The following is a 19,892-nucleotide window of genomic DNA, read 5'->3' on the forward strand; positions in this document are numbered from 1 at the left end:
ACTCTTACCTGCATCAGTGAGAAAAAATGGTTCATGGCGATTCCCATCGAGTCCTGCAACCAGCTCTCATTAATGATGTCCAGACGCTCCTGCTCTGCTTCTTCCTTGCGGGCATCGCAAATGTCCCACAGGCGGTCCCGTAAATCCTGAACACAGAGAAGCAACGCTGTGAGGCTTCAGAATCGAAGCTTGGAGGACCTCCATGTAATTAAACTAAAATCCTTTGTCTGTCCTAAAAATGTGCCTGAAGAAGATTTAGATCTAATGCGTTCATGTATTTTATCCTTTCGCTCAACAAATATTTATTTTGCTTCTACTCTGTCAGGTCCTCACTTTCTAAGGTCCCCCTCAGCATACCCTGTACCCATGTCCAAACCCACTGCAGTTCACTTTCTTCATGGGGGGCTATGGTTTCTGTATTCTAATCCTTCCTCATAAGACTTGTTTGGTTGAAACAAGACCTCTCAGGGAATTTTGGAGGAAATGGTGTATTGTTGGTGGAAGAAATCTGTAGCTCTGTGGAGTCCAAGGGCACACATAGGCTTGTTAATGAATCATGGGTGGAACATGTCATTCACCAAGAAATGGTGTTTGACACATAATGGGCTGTCTGAAGATAAGCTTTGTACTATAGAGCTAGCAGTAAAATAAAATCTTTTAAAGATCCCATCTCTGCCATTTACTAGATCCTGAGCAATAATGATGATAATACCTTTCTGTGTGTGTCACTGCATCAGAAGAGAAGTCAGTGAACTTATATTGACTCATTGAATGCCTCCCAACAAACTTAGGTACACTTATTATCTTCCTTTTGCAGGTGAGGATCTGAGTCAGCCACAGAGAGGTGTTTTTTTTTTTTTTCCCCTAAAGTCACCCTATGAGCAAGTGGTGGAGTCAGGATATGAGCCTGTGGGCTTGAGTAAGATGTACCACTAGATTAGGGCTCAGTTACTTGGCCTGTGAAATGGGGATATTGTTTACCCTTTGGATGTGCTGTAGTTAGCCTAAGCCTATAAAGCACTTTGATCCCTGGGTTGGGGAGATCCCTGGAGGAGGGTATGGCAACTCACTCCAGTATTCTTGCCTGGAGAATCCCATGGACAGAGGGGTCTGGAGGGCTACAACCCACGGAGTCACAAAGAGTTGGATATGGCTGAAGTGACTTAGCATGCATAAAGCACTTAGCACAGTATTCAGCATACAATAATTTCTCAATTATAAACACTATCATAGAAATCATAGCAGTAAAATATCTGTTTAATAAAAATCCCATTAAGAAAATATATATAGTCCAATAAAACTTGACAGTTTTCATAACATTAGTAATTTATTGAATATTAACTGTGCACTAGGCATTGTGTTTAGGGCCTGACATTGATTACCTCATTCATCCCCACAATAAGCAAGAGAGAAGTTCCTGATGAGAAATTGGATGCCCAGAGTGGTTAAATCACTTGCCGATGGTTTCAACGTGGTGAAGTCAGGAATTCAAGAGCAAGAAGCTTTATTCCAGTATCCACAGAGAGTTTTATTTCTGTGATGCTGTGTTTATGGAACACTTAGTGTTTTGGTTTGTTATCTTGTGGGGGCTTCATGCGAAATGAAAAGATCACCACCATTTTTATAGCTGTGTGCTAACGGCAGAAGAATATACTATTATTTAGAGCTGATCTGGGTGTCTCTGGGGTCTTTCCACAAATGCTCTATCAGACATTCAGTGAGGACTGGCTTGTACTCCCCACACATTTATACATTTTTAAAAAGACAGAGGAGGAAGCAGGGGCCTTGTTTCTAGTTCTCATTCTGTTTCTGACTCACTTGGGGGCCTTAGCAAGTACTCTATCTCCGCAGTTTGGTTTTCTAATGGTAAGATGAGGATAACACAATAGCAGAGCCTCATCATTAACTTCTTAGGATTTAAATGAAATAAGCCAAGAACAAGGACTGTTACCCTGAATAAAGAGGTTAACTACTGGCAAATAGGATTATGGATTTGTCATTTTAAATTTTTGTTTGTTTTAATTACACATCTAACTTGTATACAATAAACAAATGGTACTTCAGGAACTAGGGGAAAAATGCTCATAAGATATTTTAAGTCTAAAAACCTTCTCATTCTACTAGCAATCATCTGATTGATCTGGGGCAAGAGTTGATCGGAGGGCTCGCTTTGGGAATAGGTAGGAAACAGAAAAGGCAGATATGTTTTAGGATTAAGAACAGGTAAAATGCTTCAGTACTGGGGCATTCAATACCTTCTTGATAGAACCTACCAGTATGCTATTCATCCAAGTTATGTCATGCCTTCACTTAACTTTAATAGCTCTCCAATTGGTTTCCCAATGCCTCTTAAACACACCAAGCATCCTCCTCCTTTAGTGCCTTTGCTTTTCTCTCTGCCTAATACACTCTTTCTCCCCAGATCTGCCTGACTCATTCATTGTCTCGTTTCCTGAGTTTGCTCAAATATCACCTTCTCAGAGTGGGCCTTTACACAATCAGTGGATACTAAATAGTACATCAGTGCTTTTTCCTCTATGCTCTTTGTCCTTCACACAGCTCTTACCAGTGACATACTCACCTTACATTTATGTGTTTATTGCTTATTCTTTGCATTCTGGCCCCCAGAATATAAACATCCTGACATCACAGGCTTTTTTCCCACTGTCAATCCCTAGCCCCTGGAACAGTGCTGAGACCCTGATAGATGTTCAATAAATATTCACAGAGCAGATGAATGGGTCATGGGGTAGAGCGTGGCAATCTGTTGTTGTTGTTGTACAAATAAACATTTAGACTACAATCAGATTTGACCACTAGTAGCCTATAGTTAGGGCTTTCCTGGTGGCCCAGATGGTAAAGAATCTTCCTGCAATGCAGGAGACTCAGTTTGATTCCTGGGTTGGGAAGATCTCCTGGAGAAGGGAATGGCAACCTGCTTCAGTATTCTTGCCTGGGAAAGCCCATGGACAGAGGAGCCTGGCGGGCTTCAGTTGTGTCAAGGGAAAGAATTCCCCTGACAGGAAAAGGTAAGAGACAGGAAATGGTAAGAAATTGAAATCAGGCTTCTTAAACATCAGAGGATATTTTCTAAAGCATCAGGGTAATATATACAAATATATACTTAAATGTATACTCCATTTATGAATTTATGAAAATCTGCCTGTCGACCAAGTACCAGGCACTGTGCTTGCTGGAGATACAAAAATGTGTTAGATTTGGTAGCTTCCCTCAAGGGATCTATTCAACAGAGGCAACACTTCAGGCTTTCTGGAATGTTCCCTCATTCCCCTTATCATTGACATCAACCAACCATTTAACTGCATCCAAGACAGGTACATACTTAATACCAGACTTGGACAGGCTTACGTGACCTGACAAAGTGGTTAAGAGTGTATAAAATTAATAGAGGCTGGAATGATTTTAGATCCCTGGCCTTGGCTCCTCCTTCCAGAAGCATGGACCACTGGATTCTCACTCTGAACTCAAAGTGCTAAAGAGCCACTGCTCTTGAAAGTCGGCAGGTTGGTGTTCAAACCATTTCCCTCCTCATGACCTCACACCTCAGGAAAGTAATGAGGGGGTAAATGAGGCTTTTGCAGTGGGAGGTTTGAGAGTGTGGAGACCTGGGCCCCATGAGTCACAGATTCCCTTACATTCACTCTTTGGTGTAGCTCAGCCTTTGTTTCCTCATCATCCCACAGGTCGTCAGGAAGGGAGTTGAAATCCGCCTGCCACTGAGACACGAAGTCTTGCTTGTGGTCTGGACGCCTCAGAAACTGCTGGAAGCTTGTTCTGTAAGGCATTGGCAGAATGAGACAGAGCTTACATGTCCTCACTGTAAACTACATGGCTGGAACTGTGGGAACTTTACTTACCTAATATCATATAAGTAAGCAAATACGGTATGCTGGCCTTCTCTCAGCTGCCTGAGTACTGTTTTGATGGAATTTATATAGGAACTTTCTATCAGTTTCCAGTATGGTACTAAAAATGATGGTATTTCCTGTTAAATGACAAAGCATAAAAATCATAATTTCAAAGGGAAAATGCTTCTGCATAATCGAGTCAAAGGGCCCTACTAAGTGGGAGATCAAGATGCAACTGCGCTGGGACGTCCCTGGTGATCCAGAGGCTATGACGCCACACTCCCAGTGCAGGGGGCCTGGGTTCGATCCCTGGTCAGGGAACTAGATTTCACATATGGTAACTAAAAGATCCAGCATGCAGCAAATGAGAGCAAGCACAGCCAAATAAATAAATATTTTTTAAAAAGATGCAACTGTGGCTACTTAAAGCATCTTTGTGCAACTTCTGGCTCCTCCCCCAGCTAATTCCTATTTCAAACCATTCTTTGTATCTCAGCTCAGACATGTTTGTTTCCAGAAATCCTTCCCTGAACCCACAAGTGCATAGGGTCATCCTTCATCCTCTGAAGTTCGGGTGTCCCACTTGAGCACCCTGTACTTCTCCCTTTAGAGCACTGATGGCATTAGTTGTAACTGCTTATGTTATTTGCCTATATTCACCTCTAGAACAGCAATCTCATAAAACCAGGAAGAATGGTTATCTTATTCACCACTGAACAGTTTTTCCTATAATTAGCACAGCATCTGGGCCATGTTAGGTGCTCAAGAAATATTTATTGAATGAATGAATTGAATGATCACAGACATCTTATCTTGCCTAGGCTGGAGAACACCTAAGGGCTCATGTCACAGTGATTGATGAGTTATTTCTCTGAATTCCCCCTTGAGGTTTCACATTTGCTGTAAAGTGTACCATGAAACTTAGAAAGTTTCTTTTATGTTATTTTTAATGATGCAAATTAACCATCAAAACCAAGAGATAATGAAACAAGAAATAAAATTGAAGATATTTATTATATTTAGTACAAACTTTCTGTAGTAGTTATTCCCTTATTGGCTGTGCATTTATTAGTCAGGGAACACACACATAGGGACCTTGGAGGTCATTTGGGCTAATTTCCTCTCCAACTGAGAAATGAAAAGAGATCCAGGGATAGATTATCCAATCTTCCTGTGGACCTCATTGATTTCAAAGCAACTCCCATCCAGAGTCACACAACTTGTGTTAGTGGAAAGTTCTTTCTGTGTTATTCGCCTTCCTGTAGTTTCTACTTATAAGCCCTAGCTGTGCCTTTCAGAGGACAGGCTACATTCATACTGTCTTCCCTGTGACAGCCTGTTAAATATTTGAAGATGTGAGAGAGGAGATGTAGGCAGTCATTCAGGATGAAACTTGCTTATTTTTGTATTCCTGGCATCTGATAGAACATTTGCAAATAACAGGTGCTCAACAAACACTGATATTGGTGTAAGTAGACTCAATTAAACCCAATTTATCATCAGTTAAATTTTTAGGAGACTGGATGGCTCCATCTAGTTCTATTTAAGTTAATTTTATTAATATTCTATTGGGGCTTTCCTGGTGGCTCAGGCGGCAAAGAATCTGCATGTAATGCAGGAGACCAGGGTTCAACTCCTCGGTCAGGAAGATCCCCTGGAGAAGGGAATGGCTACCCACTCCAGTATTCTTGCCTGGAGAATCCCATGGGCAGAGAAGCCTGGAGGGGTACAGTCCATGGAGTCGCAGAGTCAGACATGATTGAGCGACTAACACTTTCAATATTTTATTGGGGTATAGTTGATTTACAATGTTGTGTTAGTTTCACATGTACAGCAAAGTGATTCAGTTATACATATACGTATCTTCATTCTGTTTTAGATTCTTTTTTCAAATAGGTTATCACAGAATATTGAGTAGAGTTCCCTGTGCTATACAGTAGGCCTTTTATGGTTATCTATCTTATATATAATAGTGTGTGTGTGTTCAACTCAAACTTCTGATTTATCTCTCCCTCCATGTATGATTCTATGTTCAACCATACTTTAGTATTTCATTTATCTAAATTAAACATTTACAGTTCTTTCAATGCTTCTCTCATATCATTTTAATACCTTTCACCTACATAGATTCCCTTCTGGTTTCCACTTTTTAAAAATAATCTCTCTTAAAAGATATGGTATCCAGAGTGGTGCTTAAGACCATTTTACATAAGTCCACTACTAAACCTCAGAATTCCCAGGTGACTCAGTGGTAAAGAATCCACCTACAGATACAGGAGATGTGGGTTCTATCTCTGGGTCGGGAAGATCCCCTGAAGGAAGAAATGGCATCCCACTCCAGTATTCTTGCCTGGAAAGTCCCATGGACAGAGGAGCCTGGCAGGCTATAGTCCATAGGGTCACAAAAGAGTTGGACATGACTGAGCATGTACTCATGCATGCATACACCAAAACTCCCTCCTAGTGACTTCAAGACATTAACACTCAGTACTTGGAGAGTTACCACCCAGGAATGGACCTTGTTGAATATCCTGCTCACTGCTCTCATTTATCTACAAAAACTTCATAAGAAATTGTCAAATACTATTTTGAAATCAAAATATACTATGTTTATGGTCCTTCCCTGACCCACCAACCCAACCTTGCTATCAGAGAAAAGGAAAGGGCCAGTTCAGCAGGACTCAGGCTTAATGAACCTATCTGAGCTTTGTGTGATTATTTTGTATGTTATAAGTGTTCAGAAAGCATGTGTTTAATAATTTTCTTTTACATTTTGTCAAGGATTAATCTCTGGATCACTGGTCTTGGGCTTTCCTTGTGGCTCAGATGATAAAGAATCTGCCTGCAATGTGGGAAGACATGCTATTAAATCTCATCCACCTTCAATATTTAGGCCTTTGCCCACATCTGATCTTCCAGATTATACTGTATCTTCTGTGATTTCTGTGAGTTATTGATAATGTCTATCTGTAGTTTCTTTAATTCTCTGGGATGTGATTTTTCTGGGTCTAGGGACTTGAGGTTATGTGCCGTGACTAGATGCTAAGACCTATCCTTTCCAATTAAATAGTCTTCTCTTCATTGACTGAAGCATAATAGGAAATTGGGTAGCCAAGGCAAGTATCCTCCAAGCTTGAGAAGCTAGAAAGCAAAGACCCCTCACTCCACCACCTCCTTTGTTTTCTCTGCACCTTCCTTGTGGCTGGCAAAGGGGGAAGGACCCAGGTTCCCCTCGAACTTGGTTGCTGCCTCCACCTGCAAGAACCAGATGTGGAAGCAACAACTTTCTGTCTCTGTGTCTTTCCACATGCCTATCGAAGTACATCTGGGGTCCCTGGAAGGCTTGGAACTAGGTTTACCTGATAAAGTATAGGATGAACATATATATATATATATGTATGTATGTATGTATGTATAATTGATTATGCACATATATATCTATTTCATTGATTATCTAAAACTCAAATTTTTTAACTGGGCATCTGTCTTTCCTCTCTGTATGCAGGTACGCCCTGCCGCTCACCTGTGAGAAGCTTAGAGTGGAAGAGGAGTAGAGGAGAGCACGTGGCCTGCTTTGTTTCCAGGTTCTAGGCTACTTCCGGTCACAGCAGAAGGAGTACTGTCCCTGGTTTCACTTAGGTAACTGGAGGTCTGGGCTGTGTATCCTTCCATCATCCCTACAGACTGACTCCGCATCCTTCACGCTTCGCCCTGCTTGGTGCCCTGGGAGGCCGACTCACGTAAATTACTTCAGGAAACTCCCTTGCCTTCCTCCTCCCAGGCAGAGACTATGAAAACAGGAAGGACATGAGTCCTGGTCAAGTATTTCCCTGCTCCTCCCTGCTGGTCGCTGCAGGGGCTGCATCCTCTGGGAAGGCCACAGCCCCTGGCAGGTGGTTCTCTCTGTGCACAGGTCTTCTTGAGGTCTTCACCTGCATTCCCAGGCCTCACCTTCTCAGGCCCAGGATAACAATCTAACTGGGGATAACAATCTAACCCTTGTAGATTTCCTTATTTATTGAATACACACACACACACTCACACACACACACACACACACACACACACATAGCTTCCCTGGTAGCTCAGATGGTAAAGAATCCACCTGCAATGCAGGAAACCCCAGTTTGATTCCTGGGTCAGGAAGATCCCCTGAAGAAGGGACAGGGTTCCCACTCCAGAATACTTGGGCTTCCCTGGTGGCTCAGCTAGTAAAGAATTCGCCTGAAATGTGGGAGACCTGGGTTTAATCCCTAGGTTGGGAAGATCCCCTGGAGAAGGGAATGGCTACCCACTCCAGTATTCTGGCCTGCAGAATTCCATGGACTGTATAGTCCATGGGGTTGCAAAGAGTCAGACATGACTTTCACTTTCACTTTTTCTTTCATACACACACACACACACATATATACACAAACATATATACAGGCTTTCCAGTGGCTCAATGGGTAAAAAATCCACCTGTGGTGCAGGTGATGAGGGTTTGATCCTTGGGTCAGGAAGATCCCCTGGAGTAGGGCATGGCAAGCCACTCCAGTATTCTTGTTTGGAAAATTCCATGGACAGAGGAGCCTGGCGGGCTGTAACCCATAAGGTCATTAAAAAGTCAGATATGATTGAAGTGACATAGCACTTACATATATATATATAAATCAGCTTTTGTTCAGTTGTCTTTAAATTATCATCTGCTTTCTGCCAAGACCCTGACTAGAAGATCTAATACAAGGGAAGCTTGCGTCTTATCTCAGTATAAATGTTTATTTTGTACTCCTGTCTTTTAGTTCCCTCTTGTCCTCTATGAATTTATTTCTCTCAAGGGCATCAAGGTTTGGAGTTAAGGATTAGATTTCACTATTTTTGTCTCTCACTGTCCAACTCCTGCCCAATAATATTTTAATCTTATCTCCTTCCCATCAACCACTTCTGTATACTGCTTCTATGACAGTTTTTGAATATATTTAGTTTTCAAAGTAGCTACTATTTGGCTGAGTGAATTATACACATCTATATTGATATCATATAAAGTTTTTATCTTCTAATATTTCCTGTTCTAATCTCCCCATCAAGGCTAATTAATTAACTCTTCAGAGCTCTATGAAGAATCTCTAACACAGTCGTCACTGTATTTGACTCTGTATTGAATGCAGTGAATTATTTCACATCCTTCTACCCTCCTCCAAAGGGTTTATTATTTAATTGGGGAGATAAAGAAGACATTTCCCTAGGAATGCTCAATAATAACACAACTCATGACTGGGTCTCAAGTGTCTGGCACAGATTGTCAGGGCTGAGAGTTCACAAGAGTTGAAAACCATGGAGGACTGAAATTAAGAAGACAGGGACTAAGGCTTTCAAAAAGTCTTGAAAGGTCATTCTGTGTGATTTTCCCAAGATGACTTATCTATTAAAGCAGACCATCTACTCAGTGTTCTGTGGTGACCTAAATGGGAAGGAAATCCCCAAAAAGAGGGGGTATATGTAAACACACAGCTGATTCACTTTGCTGTACAGCAGAAACTAATATAGCATGGCATAGCAACTATACTCCAGTAAAAATTAGTAATAATCATTTAAAAAGCAGCCCAGTTTGCCAAGGTGACAACTGGGCTTTGCAGTTGTCAGAGAATGAAGAACCGAATGAAGCTCCAGGGCTCAGCTGGACATCCCTTTGCTGGACACTGCTACTGCTAAGTCGCTTCAGTCGTGTCCGACTCTGTGCCACCCCCTGGACGGCAGCCCACCAGGCTCCCTCGTCCCTGGGATTCTCCAGGCAAGAACACTGGAGTGGGTTGCCATTTCCTTCTCCAATGCATGAAAGTGAAAAGTGAAAGTGAAGTCGCTCAGTCGTGTCTGACTCTTAGCGACCCCATGGACCACAGCCTACCAGGCTCTTCCGTCCATGGGATTTTCCAGGCAAGAGTACTGGAGTGGGATGCCTTCTCTGTGCCAGACACTAGGGTACCCATTTATTAAGGAGGTCAGGCCAGGCAGCTCCCTACTCACTTATGAGTTGAGTTAGCTTCAAAATTTTCCTTCTATTTCTAAAAATTCAGGGGATAAACTTCATATGAAAGCATTATGATGTGGGCATGAGAGCTGGGTTGGAGGGCTGTAATTTGCTGCGTCTGTGTTCTGGGGAAGCTGTCCTTCCAGAAAATTGCATCTCTGCTCGTCCTTGGGGAGAAAATTGGTCCTCACGGAGACCATTTACTCTCCTGATTGCGTCACTCACCAGCCGCTCAAAGCATGACTCAGAAACTCAAGGGTGCAGAGAAAAATATGGAATGTGGTTCACTGAGTATCCTCAAACAGTCATCTCTGCTTTTTGATAAATACATATATTATCAGCCAAGAAAGGCCTTTTGGATGGTGCAAATAATGATGTGAATCTTACTGTAAAGAGGAGAAAGAAGAGATTCTACTAATTTGAGTCTAAACTGCCATACCTCAGGAATTGGTTCATTTACATACACCCACTCCTCTGATCCAGGCTTCGATGGGGCTGGCGCTACTGGGACCGGTGAAACATCCGTAGACTCGGCAGGTGATTTCTTGAGTGGAATCTTCCCTCCTAGCGATTTTCCTCTAGGAGAACCTTCAATATGCATAAAAAATCATGCCATTACAAGGATACGGATGGGGACAAATTCTGATGGAGGATTAAACTTATGATTGCTATGAGCTTCAGGCAATTCATTAACTACTCTTTAAGCAACTTTGGGCAGCCTTATCAAGTAAAAAAAAAAAAAAATCTCATTCTCTATAGCCCCTAATTGTACCAATGATACCAACAGGACGTTATTTACTTATTTTAAGCAATACTATACTTCTCTTGTCCAGTTAGCTATGGAAAGCAACTTGATATTTCATTTTCATCTCTGTCCTTGCTTCCACAATGAACACATGGTTTTTTTTTTTACAAAGTTTAGACTCCAGAGAAAAGTGCAATTTACTATTGCAAAAAACTGGCAAATTGAACTATCAACTTGAAAAAGAAAGAGGATAGTCACAACAGGAGCAGTGCTCTTGGTGTTTACTGAAACCCAGGAGAAACTGCCGGGAGAAAGGATGCTATTGTGAGTCAGCCGGAGTCAGTGAGAGATGGAGGGGAGAAGAAGGGGTATTGTAGCTCTTGAATAGTTCCATATTCCCTGGATCAGACAGAGGGTTTCTAATCAGGGAAACTATATTTCTTACTACAGTCAGGTTGTATGGATGAGGCAACCCCTGTGCCAAAAGCCTGGCTGAATTAAGGCATAAAGTGGTGGGGAGAGGGGAGGGGAGGGGAGAGTAAGAGTGAGAAGGGAAAGAGAGGGGAAGGAAGAGAAGGAGGAAGAAAAGGAGGTTGGAGGAGCAGAAAGAGAGGCCTCATTTTAGCTCAGAATCCAGAAAGAGCATGCACTATCTGAGAACATCAAGGGGGATTTCAGGCCAATGAAGTGGTACCCATGTGGTCTGAAAGATCTTGTGACTGAAGAAACTACCTTAACTCAGAAAGCACCTATATTTCCTTAAAGGATCAAAGTTATAATTTAGGAATTCATTCAGTTTAAATTTAACTTACTTTCAGATTCGTTGTTAAGATTTTAGACGCAGTTTATAGATGCCTATAGAATTTGCAGCACTTTCTTTCCTCAAAATCTATTTCTTTAGTGAATATTATTTAATGATGTGCTGTTTAGGAAAGTAAATACATCTTCCATTTTTATACGAGTTAAAAATATATGGATTATAAGTAGACAAGAAATTATCAATTATGTACTGTGGACAGTTCAGTGCTAAAAACGGTACGGCTATCTACAAGTTTAAAGTTGTATCTAGATTTTATTTTAAATTAGAAAAATTTAAGAACATCTTTATTCAGGTAATAACCAAAAATGCTCATAATTTGAGACATTTTTCCTAATGATAATTTTTTTATTCTCTGACCTGAGTTTCTGGTAAAATATGTGATAACACTATCACTACTTTAAGATGAATTTCTCTAAGGAGAATTTCTAAGGATAACTTTGTAACTATGAGATTGGAATGAGTTTCTTTTTCTTCTTTTCTTACATATCATGATCATTCAGTGAAAACTAAGAAAGCTAGGAAGTATTTTTGAACCACTGTGCTTTGATCTTATTTAGATTTTATCTAATTGTTTTAAACAATCAAAATGCTAAGAGGAAAAGATGTGAATGAATTAAAATGTATCTATTGGCATAGTGAGTGAAAATAGATATCACATTTGAACAAAATCTATCAACATCTCAAATTTACAAAAGGCAGTCCTTTTAAAGTATTACTCATGTGACCATGTGAAGGTTTCTATTTCTAAGATGTTTGCTTTCATTGGAAGTTGAATTATTAGTCCTGAGGGTAGCCATTCTTCTTGCACGAAAAGTTTGAAGCGTAATCTGTTCTTAGCACATGGGAAAGGTAGATTTTAGCAGTTTTTAGTCCAGTTATTAGAATCTAATTGTATCATGCAGAAGCCCATGGAGTGAGAACAAGTAGATAAAATGAGGTATAAAAGAAAAACAAAATTTTATAATGTGAACATGGGATTTATTTAATGATTTTATCTGTAAATAAATAGTCAAAGTTGAAACAGCAGAGCAACAGATTTGAGCAATGATAGTAACATACTAGGAGCTCAGGAAAGGTAAGAAAAACACTTGATCAACTGAAGAAAGGAATCTGAAAAAACTGGCACACTTTCACATTAAGTTGGCACTATTCAATGAGTTAAGATTGTAGGAAGGAGGATAAGATGTAAAAAGTCTGATTTTTTTTTTTTAAAGAAAGGCATTTTTATTACCTTTCAGTCTTAAAACATGCCCTAGTAGAATCTGATTTAATTAAGAACCTCACTGGGTAGAAACTAGAAGATTGGTTAACAGTGACAGCTTCCTTATTGTTTTGCTTCAGCAAGAAAACATTTCGTTGTTAACAGATAGTGCTAATAGTTGCCTGGGCTGCAAACATTGGCAACTGAAGTGGAGACTCAGGATGCCTTGGATAAATGAAAATTTTAGCTCTGAAGCAACGTGGCCAGGAAGAGAAGGGTGTCAGTGATAGGTAAGGATCCAGATATGGAACATGAACCAGCTTCTTCTCTAAATCACTTACTGAGAAGCTATTTCGGAAGAGTTTTCTCTCCTTGTTGTCCTAGAATTCATGTTGTTACTCTGTGTGGAGCTCAGTTCAGTTCAGTTTAGCCACTCAGTCATGTCTGACTCCTTGAGATCCCATGGAATGTAGCACACCAGGCTTCCCTGTCCATCATCAGCTCCCGGAGATTACTCAAATTCATGTCCATTGCACTGGTGATGTCATCCAACCATCTCATCCTCTGTCGTCCCCTTCTCCTCCTGCCTTCAATCTTTCCCAGCATCAGGGTCTTTTCCAATGAGTCAACTCTTTACATGAGGTGGCCAAAGTATTGGAGTTTCAGCTTTAGCATCAGTCCTTCCAATGAATATTCAGGGCTGATTTCCTTTAGGATGGACTGGTTGGATCTCCTTGCAGTCCAAGGGACTCTCAAGAGTCTTCTCCAACACCACAGTTCAAAAGCGTCAATTCTTTGGCGCTCAGCTTTCTTTATAGTCCAACTCTCACATCCACACATGACTACTGGAAAAACCATAGCCTTGGCTAGATGGACCTTTGTCTGCAAAGTAATATCTCTGCTTTTTAATAGGCTGTCTAGGTTGGTTATAGCTGTTCTTCCAAGCAGCAAGCATCTTTTAATTTCATGGCCGTAGTTACCATGTGCAGTGATTTTGGACCTCCCCCCTCCCAAAATAAAGTCTCTCACTGTTTCCATTGTTTCCCCATCTATTTTCCATGAAGTGATGGGACCAGATGCCATGATCTTAGTTTTCTAAATGTTGAGCTTTAAGCCAACTTTTTCATTCTCCTCTTTCACTTTCATTAAGAGGCTCTTTAGTTCTTTGCTTTCTGCCATAAGGGTGGTGTCATCTGCATATCTGAGGTTATTGATAATTCTCCTGGCAATCTCGATTCCACTTTGTGCTTCATCCAGCCCAGCATTTCTCATGATGTACTCTGCATATGAGTTAAATAAACAGGGTGACAATATACAGCCTTGACATACTCCTTCCCGATTTGGAACTAGTGTGTTGTTCCAGGTCCAGTTCTAACTGTTGCTTCTTGACCTGCATATAGATTTCTCAGGAGGCAGGTCAGGTGGTCTGGTATTCCCATCTCTTTCAGAATTTTCCACAGTTTATTGTGATCCACACAGTCAAAGGTTTTGGCATAGTCAATAAAGCAGAAATAGATGTTTTTCTGGAACTCTCTTGCTTTTTTGATGATCCAGCGGATGTTGGCAATTTGATCTCTGGTTCCTCTGCCTTTTCTAAATCCAGCTTGAACATCTGGAAGTTCACAGTTCACATACTGTTGAATCCTGGCTTGGGGAATTTTCAGCATTACTTTACTAGCGTGTGAGATGAGTGCAACTGTGTGGTAGTTCAAACATTCTTTGGCATTGCCTTTCTTTGGGATTGTAATGAAAACTGACCACTGGTCCTGTGGCCACTGCTGAGTTTTCCAGATTTGCTGGCATATTGTGTGGAGCTGGAGGTGTGGAATGTAGACTACTATAAAGTGATGAGGACTGGTTATTTGGGATCACTTATAGGCATCTGGTCCCATCACTTCATGGGAAATAGATGGGGAAACAGTGGAAACAGTGTCAGACTTTATAGTTTTGGGCTCCAAAATCACTGCAGATGGTGAATGCAGCCATGAAATTAAAAGACGCTTACTCCTTGGAAGGAAAGTTATGACCAACCTAGATAGCATATTAGCATGTTAAAAAGCAGAGACATTACTTTGCCAACAAAGGTCTGTCTAGTCAAGGCTATGGTTTTTTCCAGTGGTCATGTATGGATGTGAGAGTTAGACTGTGAAGAGGGCTGAGTGCCGAAAAATTGATGCTTTTGAACTGTGGTGTTGGAGAAGACTCTTGAGAATTCCTTGGACTGCAAGGAGATCCAACCAGTCCATCCTAAAGGAGATCAGTCCTGGGTGTTCATTGGAAGGACTGATGCTGAAGCTGAAACTCTAATACTTTGGCCACCTCATGCGAAGAGTTGACTCACTGGAAAAGACCCTGATGCTGGGAGGGGTTGGGGGCAGGAGGAGAAGGGGACGAGAGAGGATGAGATGGCTGGATGGCATCACCGACTCGATGGACATGAGTTTGAGTAAGCTCCTGATTGGTGATGGACAGGGAGGCCTGGTGTGCTGCTATTCATGAGGTTGCAAAGAGTTGTACCCAACTGAGCGACTGAACTGAACAGAAAGGATCTGATTTTAGTATAATTATAATCAGTGATAAACACTGGGAATTCCTTAAGTCAACTTTGCAAAGGATTTGCCTTTCTGCCCACAGTCTTTAATAACCTGATCTGGAATCAATAATTATATCCCACTTTTATTTAGTCCCACGACTCTGAGCAGGATCCTGTTGTTTTGTATATTTACTTATTCCCTGCAATAGCCACAGGGAAGTATTTTTACAACCTCATTTTACACACAAGGGAATTGAAACAGGCTAAGGTTAAGTTGTCTGCCCTTAGTCACCTGGATACCATTTAGATGGTAAACAGGCAGAGCCAGAATCTCAGTCCAGGCAGGCTGACTCCAGGGTTCATACATTTGACTATCATATTTGATTGCCTTTAGTGTCTATTGATGTAATTCATGTTCAAAAGTGTTCTTTAGGCTGATATTTAGAAATCTGCAAGTTTTAGAGTTGTCCTTTTAATACTATTTACTTGGCTCATAAATTGATTTTAAGACTATTCTATTTACATTGCATTATAATTGTTACAATTTAATTTTTCTGCTTGTGGTGAAAAATCTATTAAAAGTTACAGTCTGAGAAATCAATTAATTGAAAGGCTAGATAATAGAGTATAGATAATATTATTTAATTCATTTAAATTAGATGATGGTGTTAAGGCAAAATCCAAGGAAGTTCTGAGAACACTGTGGAGAGTTAATATGGAGTATAGATTGCATTCACCAAAGTGTGAAGAGGCTCTGACTTTCCCTTCTCTCAGATTAATCATTCCTAACAGAATATTACCTTATTTATTTTGACTCTCAATTTCCTCATCTTTGAAGTGGGAAATGATCATTGCTACTTCACAGGTGGTTATGAGGATTTAGGGAGATTATACATAAAAATGATCTTGCATAGTGCCTGGCATATAGATGATCTAGGAATTTCAATTCCATTTCACTCTCATCTTTTTTCCTCTGTTCTTCCATATCCTTACAATGAAATGTCATTAGTGTTTATAACATTGACAAAATATTTATGGCTAAGTGACTTGGTAGCACCTAAACTATAAGTTAAATCAGAAGGCTAGCACTGGAACAGTCCCAATACTAATACATGGGCAGGCTGATAGAACTAAAGAGGATGAGGTTTCCAAGCATTTATTTATAGAACTCTAGTCCCAACAGGGGCTTCCCTGGTGGCTCAGATGGTAAAGAATCTGCCTGCAATACCGGAGACCCAGGTTCGATTCCCTGGGTCGGGACGATCCCCTGGAGAAGGAAATGGCAACCCATTCCAGTATTCTTGCCTGGAGAATCCTTTGGACAAAGGAGCTTGGTGGGCTACAGTCTATGGGGTCTCAAAGAGGCAGACATGTCTGAGCAACAAACACTTTCACTTTTTAGTCCCAGCGGATACTCCTCTGAGAGAGTTCTGCAGTCACATGTTTGGGATATTACATAGTGTGCCTCCCACTGACTTAGAGATAGATGATCATAGGACATACACATCTATATCAACATTTATCTCCGTGGAGAGTAAATATATTTTAACTTGGTGTAACACAACATTTTTCTGAAATTGGTTGATTAAGGAAAACTCTTCAATTAGTCCTTACGTAATACTGCCTAGGTAAGATCACAGAGTAGAAAAGTCCTTATGTTATGAAGGAATAAAATAGGGCCATGACAAATGGTTGAAGATAATAAATTCTTTAAGAATACCATAAATACAATTGCAAATGGCATTTCAGTGTCAAGATTAGCAGGGAGAAGGGTAGGGATTGATCTAATACGCAGAGAAAAATAAAGATGAGTCAAAGATGCCAACAATAGGAAACAAGGATAAGTTTAAAGGAAGGAAAAAGGAGGTGGCTCCTCAACCCATGCTTTCCATATAATTAATTGGTATCAAATAGCTTGTGAAGTAAACAGACAACCAATTAATAGTATTCACCTCCCAAAGGTATTAGTTCCAAATATAAAGAATTAAAATTACTAAGGCTTCTCTTAATGAAGTAAATCCTATTATACATGCCAAAACAACAGTACTTCTACGTGGAAGAAAGACTTCTAAATCTTGATCAAGAGTTCATCTATTTCAAATATTATTCAATACAGTAGAAACTATGTTTATGGAAATAGAAACAGACAGGTAAAATAAAAGAAAAAAAGAGTTCTTGAATTACTTAAACTGAGCTAACTGCATGATTTAAATGAATACATATTTTGCTGGGTGAAGTTGTATTTGCTTATGGTTCATTTGAGTATACTTTTACCTAAAGATGCTCTCAAAGCATGTGCATTATTAGGTCTAACTTGATGATTTGGACAGGACTGGAAAAGGTAAGTTTTCATTTTAATTCCAAAGAAGAGCAATGTCAAAGAATGTTCAAGCTACCGTATAGTTGTGCTCATCTCACACACTAGCAAGGTAATGCTCAAGATCCTTCAAGTTAGGCTTTAGCAGTATGTGAACAGAGAACTTCCAGATGTACAAGCTGAGTTTAGAAAAGGCAGAGGAACCAGAGATCAACTGACAATGTTCATTAGATCATAGAGAAAACAAAGGAATTCCAGAAAAACATCTACTGCTTCATTGACTACACTAAAGCCTTTGACTGTGTGGATCAGAACAAACTGTGGACAATTCTTAAAGAGATGGGAAAACCAGTGCACCTTACCTGTCTCCAGAGAAACCTGTATGCAGGTCAAGAAGCAACAGTTAGAACCAGACATGTAACAAAGGACTGATTCAAAATTGGGAAAGAAGTATATCAAGGTTGTATAATGTCACCCTGCTTATTTAACCTATATGCAGAGTACATCATGCGAAATGCTGGGCTGGATGAATTACAAGCTAGAATCAAGATTGTCAGGAGAATTATCAACAACTTCAGATATGCAGATGATACCACTCTAATGGCAGAAAGCGAAGAGGAGCTAAAGTATCTTTTGATGAGGGAGAAAGAGGAGAATGAAAAAGCTAGCTTAAAACTCAACATTCAAAAAACTAGGATACTGGCATCTGGGCCTATCACTTTACGGCAAATAGAAGGAAAAAAGTGGAAACAGTGACAGATTTTATTTTCTTGGGCTCCAAGATGTGACTGTGGATGGTGACTGCAGTCATGAAATTAAAAGACTTGCTCCTTGGAAGGAAAGTTATGACAAACCAAGACAGCATATTAAAGAGCAGAGACATCACTTCACCGACAGTTGACAAAGGTCTGTATAGTCAAAGCCATGGCTTTTCCAGTAGTCATGTACGGATGTGAGTTGGACCATCAGGAAGGCTGATGACCTAAAGATTGATGCTTTCAAACTGTGGTGCTGGAGAAGACTCCTGAGAGTCCCTTGGACTGCAAGGAGATCAAACCAGTCAATCTTAAAGGAAATCGACCCTGAATACTCATTGGAAGGACTGATGCTGAAGCTGAGGCCCCAATACTTGGGCCACTTGATGTGAAGAGCCCACTCGGAAAAGACCCTGATGCTGGCAAAGAATGAGGGCAGGAAGAGAAGGGGACGGCAGAGGATAAGATGGTTAGATAGCATCACTGACTCAATGGGCATGAGTTTGAGAAAACCCTGGGAGATAGGGAAGGACAGGGAAGCCTGGTGTGCTGCAGTCCTTGGGATCACAAAAAGCTGGACACGACTGAGTGACTGAAAAACCACAACAATGCATAAATATATTTCTTTTCTATTTTTGATGATTCTATGCAGATCTTTCATTTGCTTTTGCTGATCACAATGAGAAAGTAAGGGATTTGTAAAGTAAAAGTGAAAACTATTCTCCTATTTGTAAACAGGTGAGAGAAAGCATATCATAAATTATAGCCAAAACTCTAGCTAAATTTATAATCTTACCAATGTTAACTCAACAATGACTAGTTACATAAACCTATCAGGTTATATAATCAGAAAAGGGTGAGATTCTTTGAGAATCATGGATATGCATTTTCGAATGCCAAAATAGAGATCCTTTTAAGCCCATCATTCTGTGAACATTGCACATTTTGGGGCTGCTATTGCACTGGCAGTCTGTAATGAAAAATTAAGCAGTGGCACATACTTCATGACAACCCCCTGAGCATGTACTCCACAGAAGTCAACTGCATGTATCCATAACTGCATTTCAATCTTTAATTTGTTGCTGTATCAGCTCCAGGGCTTTCCTGGTGGCTCAGTGGTAAAGAATTCACCTGCCAATGCAGGAGATGTAGATTCGATCCCTAGGCTGAGAAGATTAACTGAAGAAGAAAATGGTAACTCACTCCAGTAGTCTTGCCTGAGAAATTCCATGGACAAAGAAGCCTGTTGGGTTACAGTCTATGGAGTTTCAAAGAGTCAGACACAACTTAAAGACTGGCAAAAACCACTACAATGTTGTAAAGTAATTAGCCTCCAACTAATAAAAAATAAAGGAAAAAAAAAAAAAAGACTGAGCAGGCACATATGTAGCAGCTTCAACACTATTGTTGTTTAGTCATTAAGTCATGATTGACTCTTTTGCAACCCCATGGACTGTAGTCCACCAGGCTTCTCTTGTCCATGGGATTTCCCAGGCAAGAATACTGGAGTGGGTTGCCGTTTTCTTTTCCCCGGGATCTTCCCAATCCAGGGATCGAACCTGTATCTCCTGCGTTGGCAGGAGGATTCTCTATTACTGAGTCACCTGGGAAGCCCAGTGGGTTCAACATACAATGTAACTAATAT

The 19,892-nt window shown here is 40.5% G+C and overlaps 1 protein-coding gene across 1 annotated transcript in view; it reads right to left on the bottom strand.

Annotated features, from left to right (window-relative positions):
• The window catches only part of LOC133046424 (sperm flagellar protein 2-like), a 189,072-nt gene that overhangs the window by 75,257 nt on the left and 93,923 nt on the right, over positions 1 to 19,892 (bottom strand). The window contains exons 20-23 of the mRNA XM_061129237.1: positions 10,316 to 10,464; positions 3,879 to 4,006; positions 3,657 to 3,795; positions 9 to 146 (exon numbers count right to left, since the gene is read on the bottom strand). Coding sequence (XP_060985220.1) covers positions 9 to 146; positions 3,657 to 3,795; positions 3,879 to 4,006; positions 10,316 to 10,464 — 554 coding nt within the window. The remainder of the gene's footprint in view (positions 1 to 8; positions 147 to 3,656; positions 3,796 to 3,878; positions 4,007 to 10,315; positions 10,465 to 19,892) is intronic.

Source organism: Dama dama, chromosome 25 (genome assembly GCF_033118175.1).
Source record: "Dama dama isolate Ldn47 chromosome 25, ASM3311817v1, whole genome shotgun sequence".
Classification (NCBI taxonomy): Eukaryota; Metazoa; Chordata; class Mammalia; order Artiodactyla; family Cervidae; genus Dama; species Dama dama.